This window comes from Podarcis tiliguerta, assembly GCF_965153285.1.
Source record: "Podarcis tiliguerta genome assembly, chromosome: 17".
NCBI classification, from domain to species: Eukaryota; Metazoa; Chordata; class Lepidosauria; order Squamata; family Lacertidae; genus Podarcis; species Podarcis tiliguerta.
The window spans coordinates 24508620-24528321 of record NC_139550.1 but is presented as its reverse complement, the minus strand read 5'-3'; the positions used below and the strand labels follow the sequence as shown (position 1 = coordinate 24528321).

Below are 19702 nucleotides of genomic sequence, written 5' to 3'. Positions count from 1 at the left end.
TAGGATTTTCAGAGTGAACTTTGCGATTTGTTAGGTCAGGGCAGTTCAAACTTTTCATACCAAGTGGGCCACAAGAGTACTTCGCCACGGAACCTGTGGGCCACACACTGCCTCGTTGCACGCAGGAGGGGAACAAAGCCAACCTCTGACCCCAACCCCAGCCTTACGCTGCCTTCCCAAAGCCAGCTAAGCGAAGTGTCGGACTTTGGGAAGGAGGCACAAGGCTCTGGCAGGGTCCTAGAGCCCTCCCCCCGCCTCCTTCCCAAAGTTGGGAAATAACTAACTAGGCTTTGGGAAGGAGGAGGGAGGACTCTAGAACATGGCTGGAGCCCTCACGCCTCCTTCCCAAAGACCAGCGCCTCACTTAGCCGCAGAGGCGAAGCTAGCTGCTCCGGCACCCAGCGCGGCCTGTGGGGCAGGGCTGGCCGCTGGTGGGGGTGCGCTGCCGGCAGGGCGCATCCCATGGGGGTACGGCAGCGGCAAGTGTCCCGGGGGGTGTCACCTGCAGTGATGTCACCCCCCTCAGGGATGACACCCAGGGCAGACCGCCCCCACCTTTCTTCGCCTCTGCTTTGTCGGCTTTGGGAATGCAACTTTCTCAAAGGCTGAATTGATGGGTCAAATGTTGCCGAAGGCTGCTGAAAAAAGGCATTGAGGGCTGCCTGTGGGTTTTGAGATGTGTGTTTGACCACCCTGAGTTAAAGGGTTCTGACTGAAGACAATAAATGCACAGCACTGCCTGCAGGGGGAAGACTGTGAGGTGACACAGAGGAACTATCACTGAGGTGACAGAAGAAGAGGCTCAGAAGAGGCCGAGGTTGAGACTGGACCCGACAGAAGTAGCGTCAGACGCTAAAGGAAGCAGGTGGAAGTAGAGCTGAGGGCTGGGAGATCCTTGTGGCGGCGGGCGGCTGTTTAAGAAGAAGCCAAGACATTAGAGCTAAAATGGAGGAAGAATGGTGCTGAGAAGATCTGAAGGGAGAGATAAACCCAGATTTGCCAGCGCACAGGTCTTTGCAAACGGCAACCATCAGCCGACACAAAGCATGGCCAATGATGGTGCTTGTGTGTTGCCACAGAGTTTTACAGACCAACACGTGCAAGTATTCTAGAATCATAGAATCATAGAATCATAGAGTTGGAAGAGACCACAAGGGCCATCGAGTCCAACCCCCTGCCAAGCAGGAAACACCATCAGAGCACTCCTGACATATGGTTGTCAAGCCTCTGCTTAAAGACCTCCAAAGAAGGAGACTCCACCACACTCCTTGGCAGCAAATTCCACTGTTGAACAGCTCTTACTGTCAGGAAGTTCTTCCTAATGTTTAGGTGGAATCTTCTTTCTTGTCGTTTGGATCCATTGCTCCGTGTCCGCTTCTCTGGAGCAGCAGAAAACAACCTTTCTCCCTCCTCTATGTGACATCCTTTTATATATTTGAACATGGCTATCATATCACCCCTTAACCTCCTCTTCTCCAGGCTAAACATGCCCAGCTCCCTTAGCCGTTCCTCATAAGGCATCGTTTCCAGGCCTTTGACCATTTTGGTTGCCCTCCTCTGGACACGTTCCAGTTTGTCAATGTCCTTCTTGAACTGTGGTGCCCAGAACTGGACACAGTACTCCAGGTGAGGTCTGACCAGAGCAGAATACAGTGGCACTATAACTTCCCTTGATCTAGATGCTATACTCCTATTGATGCAGCCCAGAATTGCCTTGGCTTTTTTAGCTGCCGCGTCACACTGTTGGCTCATGTCAAGTTTGTGGTCAACCAAGACTCCTAGATCCTTTTCACATGTACTGCTCTCAAGCCAGCTGTCACCCATCTTGTATTTGTGCCTCTCATTTTTTTTGCCCAAGTGCAATACTTTACATTTCTCCCTGTTAAAATTCATCTTGTTTGTTTTGGCCCAGTTCTCTAATCTGTCAAGGTCATTTTGAAGTGTGATCCTGTCCTCTGGGGTGTTAGCCACCCCTCCCAGTTTGGTGTCATCTGCAAATTTGATCAGGATGCCCTTGAGTCCATCATCCAAGTCGTTGATAAAGATGTTGAATAAGACCGGGCCCAAGACAGAACCCTGTGGCACCCCACTAGTCACTCTTCTCCAGGATGAAGAGGAACCATTGATGAGCACCCTTTGGGTCCGGTCAGTCAGCCAGTTACAAATCCATTGAGTGGTAGCAGAGTCAAGACCGCATTTTACCAGCTTCTTTACAAGAATATCATGGGGCACCTTGTCAAATGCCTTGCTGAAATCAAGGTAGACTACATCCACTGCGTTCCCTTCATCTACCAGGCTTGTAATTCTGTCAAAAAATAAGATCAGGTTCGTCTGACATGACTTATTTTTCAGAAATCCATGCTGACTATTGGTGATCACAGCATTCCTTTCTAGGTGCTCACAGATTGTTTGCTTAATGATCTGCTCCAGAATCTTCCCTGGTATTGATGTCAGACTGACTGGGCGGTAATTATTTGGGTCCTCTCTTTTCCCCTTTTTGAAAATAGGGACAACATTTGCCCTCCTCCAGTCTGCTGGGACTTCGCCTGTTCTCCAGGAATTCTCAAAGATGATTGCCAGTGGTTCTGAGATCACATCTGCCAGTTCTTTTAATACTCTTGGATGCAGTTCATCTGGCCCTTCATTCTGATCTTCATTCTTGCAGCTGCAATATACGCCTCGCTCTAGTCTGTCGCGGGTGGCGCTGTGGGTTAAAAGCCTGAGTGCCTAAGGCTTGCCGATCAAAAGGTCGGCGGTTCGAATCCCCGTGGCGGGGTGCACTCCCGCTGTTTGGTCCCAGCGCCTGCCAACCTAGCAGTTTGAAAGCATCCCTGGGTGCAAGTAGATAAATAGGGACTGCTTACTAGCGGGAAGGTAAACGGCGTTTCCGTGTGCGGCTCTGGCTCGCCAGAGCAGCGATGTCACGCTGGCCACGTGACCCGGAAGTGTCTCCGGACAGCGCTGGCCCTTGGCCTCTTTGAGTGAGATGGGCGCAAGAACCCTAGAGTCTGTCAAGACTGGCCCATATGGGCAGGGGTACCTTTGCCTTTACCTAGTCTGCCACGTATTGCCCTACGCTGGCTTTTCATATCAAGCCCTTTGCTCTTTCGCCAGGACCGCTTGCTGAATTCAAGTCTGCTAGCCAGCGACGGTGGCTCGAGCGCTGTGCAACGGGAAAGAGAGGGGGGCAGCACCGCTTGTCCTAAAATCGCACCCATCCTTGGGCTCCGCAATGATTGAAATGGGCCATTAGTATGTTGAACTAACTTTTCTTCCTTCAAGAGGATCTTTTACTAAATTTCAAAGACAGGCAGCTGTACTTTTGTTTTCCAGCGCTGCATTATCCAAGGCTAAAACCCTTTGCATGAAAGTAAGAATTGATCTTTTGTCTGTTTCAAGTGATCTCCCCAAGGCCCCAGTGCTCACTTTGCTGCCATGCGGAGGGCACTCTCTGCATCGCGTATGCTCTCCTCCAGCCGACGCTTGTCCTGCTCCAGCTGGGTAAGATGTCTATTGAGCTGACGCAGAGATTGATCTTTTCTTCTCAGCTCCATCTTTGCCTCGGAGAGACTCTGGGAGCAGACAGAAAGCAGAGTTACTTGTCAGCTCCGATAATTAACTTCAATTTATGCCATAGGCTATTAAACAAAGAGGAATACAGACTGACTGTGAAATAGATTGAGGCTATTTTCTAATAAAAATAGTATCTGTTTACCCTTCTTACAACATCCAGCACGTTGAAAAATTTAACTGCATTACGGCAGCACACCAGAACACTCCCACCTGCCACAATCGCAGATACTACAGGTGCTATACAGATTTTTTAAAAAATTATTTTATGCTTTCATTACAGCATTTCGGATGAAGGGTTACCCATGCAATTTAAAGTATATTTTAAAAAGAGAAACACAAAAGCATCTCAATTTATGGAAGCGTTTTAATGGAAAACTGCTACTCAGGAGGGAAAGGAATAGAAATATAGATGAAACAGATGACATAAATATAAATAGGAGCCAGCTCCTAGAGGTTGAGGGGCCTTCAGCCCCCCAATAAAATATTTGAGGGCCCCCCTCCCAGTTGATGGGCACTGCCATTCAAATGGCGTGAGTTCGGTGCATCATGTGATCGATTATAAGGGGCGGGGCTTACCTTCCCCCAATATTTTATTCAAGTTGGCCACCCTGTAGATCTCTCTCTCTCTCTCTCTCTCTCTCTCTCTCTCACACACACACACACACACACTATATATATATACAGAAAGAGAGAACCACCCATTCTATAGTCCCTCAATTTGTTACAATACCATTCTGACAATTACAGTGGTACCTCAGGTTACATACGCTTCAGGTTACAGACTCCGCTAACCCAGAAATAGTGATTCAGGTTAAGAACTTTGCTTCAGGATCAGAACAGAAATTGTGCTCTGGCGGTGCAGCAGCAGCAGCAGGAGGCCCCATTAGCTAAAGTGGTGCTTCAGGTTAAGAACAGTTTCAGGTTAAGAACGGACCTCTGGAATGAATTAAGTACTTAACCCGAGGTTCCACTGTATAAAACACAAACATTCTGTAAGTGAGTCATGTGGCTTTTCTGATTTTCACATTTTACTGCAGTTTCCATCTCTTGAAGGCTTCCCCAGGATCTACTCTCTAACATAAAATGTTTCAAGTAGAAAATTAGTTTAGACTGATACATTCATGCACACAATTCCCCAAAGGACAAACAATTAGACAACTTGCATGCAAACTACAATCAAGGCCTTTATTCTGTTTGCTGTAATGTTTTCAAAGGATTCTGGATTTGCTAAGCCCAATTTTCAATTCACAGCTCAAGCTCTTCTTTTAATCTAACCTTCCCTATTGTTGAAAGATATTACAATTTGTAGAGCCTAGAGATATGCCAGGGCTATATTAGATTTTTCATAGTCTCTGCATTTTGTTTATTCTTGTCTGTATTTAGAGTTTCTTACACAAAAATCTAATTCTAAAAATACGCCTTTTTGTAAGAGTTTACCTTTCGGCTGTAATGCTTATTGCAAAAGGACTTAGCTGTACTGTAGCAGGACTAAATTCCTATATGCTACTTTGACAAATTAAAAAGTTATAACCTTCAAAATGGAGCCAGGAATTTTAAAATATCTGCATAACGCTTTACATCTATTCTTAACATCTTCCATCTGAGGATTTGAAAGATCAAGCAGTAGAAGAATTTGGGGTATTGATTTCCAGGAAGGCTGAGCAAGCAAACGTAGCCGATGTCAATGGAAACTCAACTGTGGAACGGAAGCCCAAAGGACCTCTGCAGGGCAACCTCAGATCATATCAGACACCTGGGAAGCAGAGGGCCACTTCTAGGGTTGCTTTTGAAAGACATGAGCACACACCTTGGGAGGATTCTGCAAATTCATGAAAACAATAACCATCACATACATATTGGAAACGAGGCTCGTGAACCCAAGAATTGCTCAGAGATTATTTCTCTACAGGTACCATTGCTCTGAAATGGTTGTACATAGGATGATTGACAAGAGGGCCTCAAAGATCTTCAGATACAGATGTTCCTCTTGGGAGTGACTCAGAGAATGAATGCCGAGAAGAAATAAGAAATTGGGGTGGGGAGTCCAGTTCCTATTACAGTGGTACCTCGGGTTACATACGCTTCAGGTCACATATGCTTCAGGTTACAGACTCCGCTAACCCAGAAATATTACCTCGGGTTAAGAACTTTGATTCAGGATGAGAACAGAAATCGTTCTCCGGTGGTGTGGCGGCAGCAGGAGGCCCCATTAGCTAAAGTGGTGCTTCAGGTTAAGAACAGTTTCAGGTTAAGAACGGACCTCCAGAACGAATTAAGTACTTAACCCGAGGTACCACTGTACTGCATTTTAACTAGCATTTAAATGCAAAATGTACATTTAAAGTCTGCAAGACAGTGACAATATAGCTGAAGGAGAAAATATAGTTAACTTGTAACAACAGTGTTCTAGGATGAATGTGCCTATTGCCACGTATCCTTTCTTTATCAAATGGGCATACCACATCCACGAAAAATTCAGTTGATCGAATTTAGAAGGGTTGGTGGGAGGGAGATTGCATTACTCAAGAATTTCCCCTTTCCCTTTTATTAAAAAAAATCATATACAAGATAAATTCATTGCTTTTTTTTGATACTGCAGGAAGAATAAATGGTCCTTTTTTCTTTTTTAAGAAAAACAAACAGCACCAAATATTTCTCCAACAGAAATATGAGACTACAAAACAAGACACATTCTGTGCATTACAAATCTGAACTTAACTATATTTTATTCTTCTAGAATGTGCTATTCCTTGCATGCAGGTCTTTTGCCTTCCTACACCCAAGTGCAGGGCAATGGGGGGGACTTCAGAGTTTAACTTTAGACCATCATTCCCTTAACGTCTTTTTTATGTTGAGATTCCACACTGAGAAGCTTAGATATTCTTACAACACTGATGGCGTTAGGTAGGCCTTCATTCTTCTTCTACTACTACTACTACTACTACTACAGGTCTTTTGCCCATGAAAAGTTGCAGTTAGCTATGGGCATGATTGCAAGAAGGACAAACCTATCCATTCTTAAGGATATCAGCCCTGAGTGCTCACTGGAAGGACAGATCCTGAAGCTGAGGCTCCAAGACTTTGGCCACCTCATGAGAAGACTCCCTGGAAAAGATCTTGATGTTGGGAAAGATGGAGGGCACAAGGAGAAGGGGATGACAGAGGACGAGATGGTTGGACAGTGTTCTCGAAGCTACCAGCGAGTTTGACCAAACTGTGGGAGGCAGTGGAAGACAGAAGTGCCTGGCGTGCTCTGGTCCATGGGGTCACGAAGAGTCGGACACGACTAAACGACTAAACAACAACAATGGGCATGATTGAGAGGGGGCTGCTGTTGGTGGGTAGCAGTAGACTAAAAACCTCCTTCTGCCTGCAGAAGATAAGACACAGGCTTCTCTAGACTCAACTATTTGTTTTTTAAAATTAATAATAATAATAATAATTATACCCCGCTTTTTACTTCAGCCGGGCTTTGGAGTTGCTTGCCAATAATAAAAACATATAATATACAGAACTGCACCACAGGGTGCAATCCATTTGAGATTAAATAGGTTTTAAACCAACCTGTTTAAGTGGGCTTCATGTGTGCTTTAAATGTTCTGACATCGCACTCAGTAAGCAAGGCAAAGAAGGTGCTACTTCCATTTAGCATCACAGTGTGAACTATATGTGATATTGGCACACAGGCAAACACAATGAATTAATGAGTGCAGCTAAGTCATCGTTTCAAGCATTCAGTTTGCAGGCAATAGGGCGCAACTTTATACGCTGGGAAAATAAAAAGAGGCTAGACCATTTCTCTTCTTCCACTTTTCCTAACAAAATGATTTAAACGCTTTTCCGCCTAGAAACACTGACTCAACGGAATTAAAACTACACCGAGTTATTTCCTATTTACTGCAAAAAAAGCCCCCCCCCCCAAAAAAAAGCTGGCCATTACGTCCTAACGGGCAAACTCTGTTGGTTACTTGCCCTCCCAACATGAACTGCAAACCACGATCAAACTGTGGTTTGCAATTCCAATTTGGAAAACAAGCACAAACCATAGGGAACGTGTGAGCCTTAGGCTCACTCATGCAACACCAAACCATGGTTTAGTATTTCATGAAAACCAGTTCAGAAAGGTTTGTATTTCTGAAGAGCTCCTGAAGTTACCATCAAAATGATTCCTTACTACCATTGCACCCAATTTTTACAATAAAAAAAATCCACCTTTCTTTTTTTGCCTCGGATAAGACCATGGCAGGTGGAATTTTAGCAGATTTTTGAGGTTTCGGGGGCTCCCGTTGTTTTTTTTAGGGATGCTAAATCTGCTTTGAATCCCTACCACCAAGTTGTTCAAAGACAATAAAGGGGAAACCTGAAAGCAACAAAAGTTTACGTGACCTGGAGAGGTGAAGAATAATTTGCAGGCATCAAATGATGACTATCCTGGACACTTTCAGGAGAAAGTCTCACCTCTGCTTTTTGAACCTAGCCTTTGTAGGTTAAAGATAAACCTCAAAAATGGTTGGAATCACTAAACCTCAAAAATGGTTGGAATCACTTAACCTCAAAAATGGTTGAGCCATAGTCCGGAGTGCTTTAAAGTAATATATTTTCGGTTGCTAAGCCTTCCCCCTCTGCCGCCCCCCCCCCACTTCTTCAGATTGATCTAATTAAAACCCCCGATAAACTTTATGGGCTCTAATATTTCCAGCCGAACGACGGAAACCAAGAGGGTGTGCCTCAAGGCAACAAGGCGGCCATGATAAGCAGCGGGCTAGCCACTAATTTCTCAACCAGGGTAGAGATTGTGAAAAGCGCGATGTTCTGATATCCAAGAAACTGTTCAGGGGAGAATAGGATAAATCAAGTTTAATAACTCTGGTCCTAATTGTTCCCCCAATGCTCAACTCTAATTACTTGGAGAACTCTCCTGACTGTCACCTGATATTAAGTTGTTGGAGGCTGAGTGTGGAACGGCGAGATAATCAATAAACATTTAGAGGGGAGAAGAATGAAGATTCCCCGTTAAGCAGTGGGAAGCGGCAGCACCCAAAGCCCTTCTGCTCATGAGAAAGCCTATGGGAGACGCGCCGTGATTGCAAAGCAATAATCCAAAGCCCTGTTTTCGGGCCTCGAGGCAGGAGTACGTCTGAGGGAAAAAGGTTAACACGGTCACCCTAATTACAGCCCACTTTCACATGCTTCATATATAAGCGAAGACAAGCCAATTAGGTAGAGAGGAAGATAAGAGAAGTTTTATTTGTATACTAATTAAACCCCTGATGAAATTAAAGGAAAAACATACAGCTCTGTAATTGTGTCTGAGAAAGGTCACTTCAGGTTCAGTTATCAGAAAAGCACAGCCTTGAGATATTTCACTTAATCCACAATACAGCCCCTTTCTCTTCTTTTTTTTTTTGCTCCCTGGGCCTTAATATTTACAGAAATAGGAAAATTTCAAAGCCCGATAGTGCATTTATCTTGGAAGCGTTGTCGTAGACAAATTTGAACCGCTGGAAAGTTGAAGCTGGATAAGAGAGAGCAGGACAACAACAAAAACACAAAAAGCCCACCTACTGCCGGCCTACAGCATTGTGCAGACGCAGAGAGTGTTCATTGGGAATTGCAAAGAGCCTTAAGACACATTCTATTTAACACGTTATATTGTTAAAGACAAAATAGTCGAGCATATAAAAGAACCGGAGCCAGGTTCAAAGTGCATCTCAATGCCACCCCAGCTCAGCTTCAGATAACGTTAGCCGCATTTCGCTTTCGCTGTATTAGCTGGCAAAATGTTTTAAAAATAAAATAATACTAATATCAAACTTGGCAATAGTGCAATGCAATCCTGCGCTCCAGTTATCCCTTGGAAGTGAGAGACAAGCGTAGGGAGGAAGAGCTGGGAGGTGCATTTTTTTATAAAGGAGATTTCACAAACAGAATTTCTTCTGAATTTTTTTTTTGCAAAAACTCACTTCCCACTACAATTATAACAAGATCCTGTTTACAGTGAATTTGTCCCAGGAGTAAGGTGACTCATGACATGAATATTAAGTGAGAATACTAAGCAAGAATCCTGCCTATAGAGAAAACTGACTTTTTTAAAATTTACCACAGTGGAAGCTTTTGTTCTAGAATACGGACTCAAGCCCTGGATTCACCTTTTCCTGCTAAGCCATCTTTAAATTCCGTCCTCCTGGGGCAAACAAAGTCTATCTTTTCGCGATGGAATTTAATCGATGTGCCCCCAAAATTGGAACTCTTAACATTTGAAAACTGACAGGTCGCCTTCTGTCATATGATGTAGAAACATCATGAGGTACCTCCATGACTTATAGTGTTGTCAGAGATCTGTCAGAAATAGCATGTGCAAGTTCTCTAAAGTTGGTGCTTTTATTTTTACTTTTAAAAATAAATTTGGCTTGCCAACGTTCCATAGAAGACAGGAGATAGCAGACAATAGTGAAAATGTTTTTTTTTTTAAAAAAAATATGATCACCCACTGCAATGATCATACACCGCAATATGATTTTAAAATTGTATCAAATATATTTTAATACTTATAAACACCTTAACAAAGAAATCTACAGGGGGGCAATTAAATATAAAGTAAACCACTAGCATATATGACCTGAGAATATTATTAAGCAAATATAATCTGGCTAACTACTGATAATAACACAGAAATTACATATATGGAAATACTTTACAGAAACACTATTCCATGCTATATCTATCTGTCATCTATCTATCTATCTATCTATCTATCTATCTATCTATCTATCTGATTTTAACCAATTTAACTTTGAAAGCTAAACTAAAAGTTCAGAATACTGAAATATTGCGCATATTTAGAATATTGCGTTGAGAAGAAGAGGAGTTTGGATTTGATATCCCGTTTTATCACTACCCGAAGGAGTCTCAAAGCGGCTAACATTCTCCTTTCCCTTCCTCCTCCACAACAAACACTCTGTGGGGGAGTGGGGCTGAGAGACTTCAAAGAAGTGTGACACTAGCCCAAGGTCACCCATCAGCTGAATGTGGAGGAGCGGGGAATCGAACCCAGTTCACCAGATTACAAGTCTACCGCTCTTAACCACTACACCACACTGGCGTATAGATGCACAAGTCATATAATGAAAGCATCATGGCTTGCAATCCAAGTGGAAGAGGACCTTCCAAGTACCTCTCCTCCACCCATAACTCCCTAGACCCTCATGGGTCTCTGTAAGGTTGCAGGACTCTCCTGAATAGGATGGGCTAGGGCAAGCATGTCCATCGATCGACCGGTCAATCGCGGGGTGTCCCTGGTTGATCGCGTGATCCTGATTGATCCCCCCCCCCACAGAAAAAGCTCAACAACATCCTCCTCCTCCACAAAAAAGTTCAACAACTTTGGTCAATCCAACGGGTAGATCACTGACAGTTTTTTTAATATCGCGGGAGTAGATCACAGTCTCTTGGGCCTGCCTGGGCTAGAGGGCATGGAAGAAGACTGCTGGGGAAGGTAAGATCTGGCAAAATTGGGCACCCAGGGTGACTTCACATGATTTTGAAGGATTCCCCTCTTTCAGCTGCAGCCCCCCACTCTCACACTGTTCAGAAGAGCAACCCAACCCTCCAGAGAAGCTTTTCAGAGACACAGGAACGTGGACAGGAAAATCCCATTCTGCAAACTTCGTTTGACTTGTGGTTCTCAGGATCCAAGCCAACAGGTAACAAGGAACCTCACGATGTATGAAGCCGTGAACCAGCCAATAAGATCTACTATTTTGGAGACACAGTAGTAGCATGCTCAGATTTTGTAAACACCGTGATTAATGCAAACACAAGATTTATCTGTGATAATGTGCAGTGGTAGGTTGGGCAAAGAGTAGCGGAAAGGAGGAAATGAAGTGCGCAGTCCTACAAGGTCCTCCCTTTAACCATGGTAGTCTGTTTAAGTGAGCAAGGGCAAACAGAATTAGCTACTAAGATATCCAATCTCATTTCTATTTGAGCGGCTATTTTGGTATGAATTCTATGGAAAGAAAGAAAAAGATGAAAGCTTTGCACAAAAGGAAAAGGAGATCATGGGAAAAGTTGGTTAAGGTTAATAAAGATGCCCACAGGGCAAGTCCTATAAGCGTAACTCTCTAGTTTAAAATAACAACAAAAACTGCTAGGTATAAGGGACTTGGATATCAGAAGGTATCAGAAGCCAGAGAAAAGTCTCATGCATTGATATTCAAGCTGCTCAGAAAAATAGGGTTTAGAACATTAAGAAAAAAATTCCGCACAACTTTATAGGTCTATCGATTCCCTCTGCACATCTCAAGGTAATATAGTTACTTTGTAGTTGATTCAATGCTCTAACAAAGATCTCTCAGGAAAGTGGATTTAACAAGAGCCTTCTTGTATTTTTGAACAAAATCTTAAAGGTACATAAAAGCTTTAAACTAACCGGGATAAGTGGTCTGCGTGCACGTCTGTTTAACACCTTTGCATTTAACTCGTGAAATAATCCCATTCCCCAACCCCCTCAAACGTACAAGTCAATAAATCTTTCCCACTGCAGTCTAAATTCCAAGGTCATGGAAAGAAGTGTTTATTAGTATAATTACAAAAAAAGCAATAATACCATTAAGCCTTCCGCGGCAGATTTAAGAAGAAGAAAAAACAACCCATTAGAAGCAGAAAATAAATAATAAAAAAAGGGTTTGGTAGGGGCATTCCCTCAACAAAGCTACAGAAGGCAAACCAAACATCAATTTTCATTAGTTGTTGTTATTTTTGTTGTTGTTGTTTGTAAATATATCTCCTTATTTAACCATCCTAAGGGCAGGCGCTGTTGCAAATTAAGGCCAACACAATGGTTGCATTTGCAGGTAGTGCTAAGCCAGGGGTTGGCAAACTAAGGGCTGCGGGCCGGATCAGGCCCAATTGCCTTCAGGATCCGGCCTGTGGATCGGCATGGGGATTCTGCTCGTTTGGGCTATGCCATCCCCCCCCCCCACGCCATTCCATTCTACCCTCCCTCCATCACACACACACACACCATGGCGGTGCCTCCTCCCTCCCTCCTCCTGGCTTCTCCCCGCCCTGCCTAGAGGAGGAAGGGGGCTGGGCTGAGCTGGCTGAGCGCCATTTTAAGCATCCCCTCTCCGGAGCCAGCCCTTTCGCGCCGCTCATCTTCCCTCCACCATCACCACCCTGGTGCTCCTGGGGGCCAGAGAGCGGAGCGAACGAGCTCCCTTTGCCTACCCACGAGAAGCAGGAGCAGCAGTGGTGGTGGCAGCCCAAGGGAAGGTAAGCACAGTGACTGAGGGTGGGACTACTTGCCCCCTTGCCTCTTCTTCCAGCTCCCCCCAGTGCTGCTTCTCCGGCCCTCCACAAGGCCTGAGGGATAGTGGACTGGCCCGCCGCTTAAAAAAATTTCCGACCTCTCTGCTAAGCCAAATCGTGGCCTAGGACCAACATGGCTGTTTCCAGGGAGATCACAGCTGCTTTGCTCCTATCAGGTCCTTTTGGTTCAGCACAACGTGACACCTAAACCAAGGTTTGGCTTAACGAAACCTTCTGAACCGGGGATTGTGGTTAAGCTCTCTACTGCACAACCATGATCTGCACTCAAAGATTCGTACTCAAGGATACAGAGAGCACCAATCTATCCCAGTTTTCTGGCGGAATATGCTCTCCATAGTCTCCAGCAGCCATCTTTCCTACTGTCCAAAAACGACTGTGATGGCCTGGGACTCGGGCTCGGGCTTGGAGCCAGAGGAGTCTCAATCCGCACCGGATCCTCTGCCTCAGGTGGCAGCTGAACCAAGTCTGGGGCCTGATTCTGAAGAGCCCCAGTCTGCACAGGTTCCCCTGCAACAAGCACCAGCTGGACTGAGTCAGGGGCCTGAGCCTGCCCTGGCTCCAGATGCGGGGATTACCTTGTTGCCTCCAGCTGGGCCATCACTTACAGCTGGTTGGGTCAGGGGAGGCTGAGGAGGCCCCTGGGTCTAGTAACCCACCGACATCTCCTGAGCTGCAGAGACTAAGGTCTGAGAGAAGGAGAGACCCGAGTACTCACAGGAGGAGTGCTCGCCTTCGGGTGAGACAGGGAGGTGAGTCGCCGGGGGATCAGGACCGGCTGTTACCCCGACAGAGATAAAAGGCTGCTGGACCCCGCCCCAGGTTGTGGGAGCAACATTGCTGTTTGACCGAACCTGCCTGTGATCCTGTGCCTGACCTTGCCTGGTTTTCTGCCTCGTGTCCTGCCTTGGCCCTGTCGGACTGCCTCCTCGCGGAACCCTTGGATTCGGGACCAGACCTGGACCGTGTTACTCGGGTTACCCCCAGGCCCAGCACAACGACCCCCTTCCAACTCTATAATTCTATGAAACTGATACATAAATAAAGAATCTTTAAAAGGGTATTGTCAGGGAACTGCCATCAGTGCCGGAGGGAGAGAGAGCTCCAGAGGGATCCCAGAGAGCGTCCCGGGATTGGGAGAGGCAGCCCATCTTCTGGGGAAGGGAATCAGCTCAGCTCCAGTGGAGCTCCAGCTCCAGCTCCAGCTCCAGTCCAAGGGGGGCAGATGGGGGAATCTGAGAGGGAGTCACATGACTCCTTGCCGGGAACCAGCGGGGGGAGGAAGGGTCCTCCGCTGCCTACGCCCTCCTTGCGCAGAAGGCTTCCGCGCAGGGAGAGTAGGAGAAGACTGGGTGTGAAAGAACTTCTATGTTGGAAGAAGTTTAAGAAAGGCCCACTGGCGGATTCTGCCAGCGATTGAGACAGCCACGGGTGAGTGGCTGTCCGGACAGGAAAGGTTCACTCAGGCAACCCAGCCAGGTGTTGGCACTGGCTTACGCACGAGCAACCCCTAGAACCATTACAGGTATCTATGAAAATCTCTTATCCTGGCATCAAATAGGGACTGGTACTCCTATATTTGTTATCCAGTTTCTGGAACCCCTGAGAAATTAAAGCTAAAATCTTTGCCGTGGCTTTTTGGCGGTGACTCCAGGTTGTGGAATGGCCTTTGAGGTGTATGTTTTTCAATGACAGTAGTACCTTGGTTCTCAAACGAAATCTGTTCCGGAAGCCTATTTGGCTTCCAAACAACTGAGGCGCGGCTTCCCATTGGTTGCAAGAGCTTCTCGCAGTCAGCGGAAGCTGCGTCGCATGTTCAAGTTCCGAAAAACATTTGAAAACAGAAGCATTTACTTCCGGGTTTTCAGCATTTGAGAACTGAAACGTACAACAATTGAAGAGTTTAGGATCCGAGGTTCCACTGTACATGTTTTAAATATGGTAATTCGGTGCCCCACCCTGGGACCATTTGGTGAAAGGCAGAGTAGAAGTAGAAAGAAAGAAACTATAAATGAAATCTCCGCAAACGTTTGGAGGAGGAATACCAGAACCTTTGATTGACTAATGAAAAAAGAAAAGAATTAGGAGCTATAATTGAAATCTAATACAGTGGTACCTCAGGTTACATACGCTTCAGGTTACATACACTTCAGGTTACATATGCTTCAGGTTACAGACTCCGCTAACCCAGAAATAGTACCTCAGGTTAAGAACTTTGCTTCAGGATGAGAACAGAAATTGCATGGCGGCAGCAGGAGGCCCCATTAGCTAAAGTGGTGCTTCAGGTTAAGAACAGTTTCAGGTTAAGAACAGACCTCCAGAACGAATTAAGTACTTAACCTGAGGTACCACTATATGTGTATTTAAGATACCATTTGATATTTGTTTACATGAAGCAGACGACGTTGTAAAATACATACGGTTATGTCACACACTGTCTCATGTGCCCTTGAGCTAAAAATAAAGTACTTGTGGATTTGCACACAATGTACTTGTTGCGCAGCAGGAAACAAACAGGGTTGTGGCACATGGGTTAGCGACTGTCCCAGGTTTTTCAAATCAAAATTCTAAAGAGTTTGCCCAGGCACTATAAACACATAAAAGGATGCATCTTTTTCTCCATTCTCTTGTAGATATGCAAAAAAGATAATTATCAAAAAATGTTTGTTAAAAGGCATTGTCACTTTGAATGTGAACTAATAGTTTTTTTATGAATGAAAAAAATCAAAGTGTTCCAGGAATTATTGTGTTACTGAAGGAAGCGCAGGTGTAAATTCCAGTTTAAAATCCAGCCTCTATAAATTATTTAGTCGCTGAGAATATACATTATACAAAACTTTTTAAACAACTAAAGCCTTTAAGTAATTAATGAATTATGAAATTTAGTCTCCAAACAATTCAGAAGGGATCTCTCTCTCTCTAGCTTGCTTTAACATGATAAATTTGATTAACAGTTTACTATTAACTTGTACACTAATGAATAATCAGCTACATTATGTTCTTTAATGAACAACAGCTTTTAATTTAATAGATACAGTGTTTGGAATTGCTCCTTCTTGCCAAAGTGACAACACGATTTCTGGCAAATATCACCATCCCTTTGAGTATTCTAAATCTAGCCGGTTTCTCTGAGGGGAAAAGGAAAACAAACACTCGTGGGAGTCGAATGAGAGCTTCAGATTCATTTTCTGAATTTACACCAAACATATTCACAGTTATTCTACTTGAGTATTAGCCTTTTCATCAAACCTCTTTGAAAGCATACCGAAAAAATATTTTATCACGTTAGAACACAATAATCGGCATTATCGCACCTGCCAAGTCTCAAACGCCCATGGTGACAGATTGAGTATTCTTAAAATTATGCAGCCTTCCTAGCAAATAAATCTAGCATATAAAAAATTCCAGGCTGCATTACTTTTAAGGTTGTGCTGTGCGCTCCTTCGATGCTCACAGCACCTGTTAATTCTTTAACTGGGTAGTGCTAAGTAGAACATTACATGTTATGGAGTAAGGCAGTCGTGGCTGAGCATCTGATCTGCTTGTAGAACGTCCATGGTCCAACTCCCAACTTTTATGCAGGGCTGAAACAGACCCAGTTTTGAAATCCTAGAAGGCTGCTATGACTTAGTGTGGATAGCGCTGAGCAAGATGGACCAAAGGTCTAACTCGGCTCCCTACGTTCCATGCACGCAACTCACAAGTGTTAAAACTGCACCCCAATCCCCAAAAGCCATATTGAGCCACTAAAAGCCTGCTCATACATGAGACGTTATGGGAAATAGTGTTCCGGGGGAACAGTACAGTGGTACCTTGGTTCTCAAACTTAATCCATTCCGGAAGTCTGTTCCAAAACCAAAGCGTTCCAAAACCAAGGTGCACTTTCCCATAAAAAGTAATGCAAAATGGATTAATCTGTTCCAAACTTTTAAAAACAACCCCTAAAACAGCAATTTAACATGAATGTTACTCTCTAACGACACCATTGATCCATAAAATGAAAGCAATAATCAATGCACTGTACTATAAAATAAGACAGTATCAGAGATGATAAAAATTAATTTTTTTTTCTTAGCTGCACTGAGGATAGTCTCTGTTTGTTTGTTTGTTTGCTTTTTGCCAATCGTTTTACTTTATTTGATGAATTCAAAGATACATAACGTAGAATTTGCATTACAAATCAAAAAACAACAGTAAAGACCAGAAAAGGAAATAACAGTGATAATTTTTCAGTTTGCTATAATATCAATCATCTTCCATTCTGTTATTCTGCAGTTCATATCTTTATACAGATGATAGTCACTGTTTGGATGGGGGGCATTTATCCATTTCGGCAGACAATCAGTCAGTAGCTGAACTGGGTTCCACATAGTCACAAAAGCAAATGAACTGAAAAAGCCTTAAAAACAAACAACGCAAAATAAATAGCAAAAACAAAAGTGCCAAACTCAATCCGTTCCAGAAGTCCGTTTGACTTCCAAAATGTTCGAAAACCAAGGCACAGCTTCTGATTGGTGCAGGTGCTCCGGAAACAATAGCTGACAGCTGCATCAGACATTCGGCTTCCAAAAAACATTCGAAAACCGGAACACTCACTTCCGGGTTTTTGGTGTTTGAAAACCAAGGTACCACTGTATTCCAAAGCTAAAGGATAAGCACAGTGAACTTTTACATGCATCCTTGCTGTCCTAACTTAACACATCGATGGTAAATTTTAGAGAGCATTGCCAGTTGATCTTAATAATTGTGATGAGATCTTTTTTTGGGGGGGGGGGATGTTTGTGCTAATTGTTGGGCCCAACTGAGCAGGCAATGCTGCAGATATTTAATTTATCTCAATGGGAAATGATCACTGAAACCAAAGGAGCAACTTTGCCTGGTGGATTGTGCCCATCGACTTTGAGGAATTCTTTGTCCCTGAACATCCTGTCAGGCTCCTCTATCCAGAGGCTTCCGATAACTAGGTAAAGGTAAAGGTACCCCTGCCTGTACGGGCAAGTCTTGACAGACTCTAGGGTTGTGCACTCATCTCACTCAAGAGGCCGGGGGCCAGCGCTGTCCGGAGACACTTCCGGGTCACGTGGCCAGCGTGACATCGCTGCTCTGGCGAGCCAGAGCTGCACATGGAACGCCGTTTACCTTCCCGCTAGTAAGCGGTCCCTATTTATCTACTTGCACCCGGGAGTGCTTTCGAACTGCTAGGTTGGCAGGCGCTGGGACCAAGCAACGGGAGCGCACCCCGCTGCGGGGATTCGAACCGCCGACCTTTCAATCGGCAAGCCCTAGGCACTGAGGCTTTTATCCACAGCGCCACCCGTGTCCCTGATAACTAGTTAGGATGGCATTATTTCAGAACCTGGGCTGTAACAATTGGATCCCCTTAGCATAGTTTGCTTGGGTTTTGCTGCTTTCTTTTCTGAATTCTGCTGTTTGGTATTTTATTTTTAATTATATATTTTAAAGTTTTTTGTAACTGATGGTGTGCTTTGAGTGGCCACCTGGAAAAAAAAATATGTACAGTGGTACCTCAGGTTAAGTACTTAATTCGTTCCGGAGGTCCGTTCTTAACCTGAAACTGTTCTTATCCTGAAGCAAAGTTCTTAACCTGAAGCACTATTTCTGGGTTAGCAGTGTGTGTAACCTGAAGCGTATGCAACCTGAAGTGTATGTAACCCAAGGTACCACTGTATTTAAAAATATTTAAAATCAACACAACTTACCAAAAAATTTCTCTTGAAATAGCGCCTACAAACATATTTTTTATATGCTATGAATGACCACACACTTCTAGAAAGAAGTAGATGTTTCTACTACTAGTGGATAGAGAAAGCTCAAATTACCATAAAGCTCTAAAACAGTATAGATTCCGTTCCCATAAGCACCAAGTCTTCTTTTTCTTTGCAAATGGAGACAGTTGGACTATCTCTCACCACCTAATAAAGGCAACAATCTAAGAACAGTGCTTAGCTCTGAATGACCTTGAAACATAATTGGCAAGCATGCATGTCTCTACGGTATATGCCATTGGGTAGATAAAAAATATATGGGATTATAATCAAAACTGATAAAGCTTCAAAATTAATCAAGGGTGTTTTAAACTTCTTGATGAGAGCAACAGAATGTAATATGGCGTAATTGTTAATATATGTTGCATGATTTCCAAAACGAAGCGGTCAACGTGCAACTGTAAACTATATTCTCGGATGCCTTAATTAGCATTTCCTTTTAATCGTGGATTCTTTGGAATCACTGCAAAACCCTTGATTGTGATTTTGCAAAAATGGAAACTGACAAATCATCATATGTCACTCCAGTATTTTGCACATGTATGAACTGGTTTATGTGGCACTTCTATTGCACATTATGTACATTTATGATTACTTTTTTCATGTTGATCACTTTGATACGTTTCACAGGAAGCATTTCGTTAGCGAATTGAAAGAAATAAATGCTTGCAGAACTTGAGGCCTGGTTCTCACAGCCTGGTAAGCTAAAATTTACTAGGACTCTCAGAGAGAAATGTGCATCCTTTTTGCTTCTTTCCTCTAGTTCAGCACGGCAGTTAAACCAAGGTTTCACGTAAGACTCACAGCTAAGCTCTCTTCTCCTTAGCCACGAGCTTAGCCAAGGTTTCTTCTCGGTTGTATCTCATAATCACGGGGGAGACAACTTAACCATGATCTATGTTTGGACAAGGGATGCGGGTGGTGCTGTGGGTTAAACCACAGAGCCTAGGACTTTCCAATCAGAAGGTCAGCGGTTTGAATCCCCGTGACGGGTTGAGCTCCCGTTGCGCTGT

The 19702-nt window shown here is 44.1% G+C and overlaps 1 protein-coding gene across 4 annotated transcripts in view; it reads right to left on the bottom strand.

Annotated features, from left to right (window-relative positions):
• CCDC171 (coiled-coil domain containing 171) overlaps positions 1-19702 on the bottom strand; it is a 202615-nt gene that overhangs the window by 83273 nt on the left and 99640 nt on the right. For all 4 annotated transcript variants that reach the window (XM_083419470.1, XM_083419472.1, XM_083419471.1 and 1 more), the window contains one exon: positions 3427-3572. In XM_083419470.1, coding sequence (XP_083275596.1) covers positions 3427-3572 — 146 coding nt within the window. The remainder of the gene's footprint in view (positions 1-3426; positions 3573-19702) is intronic.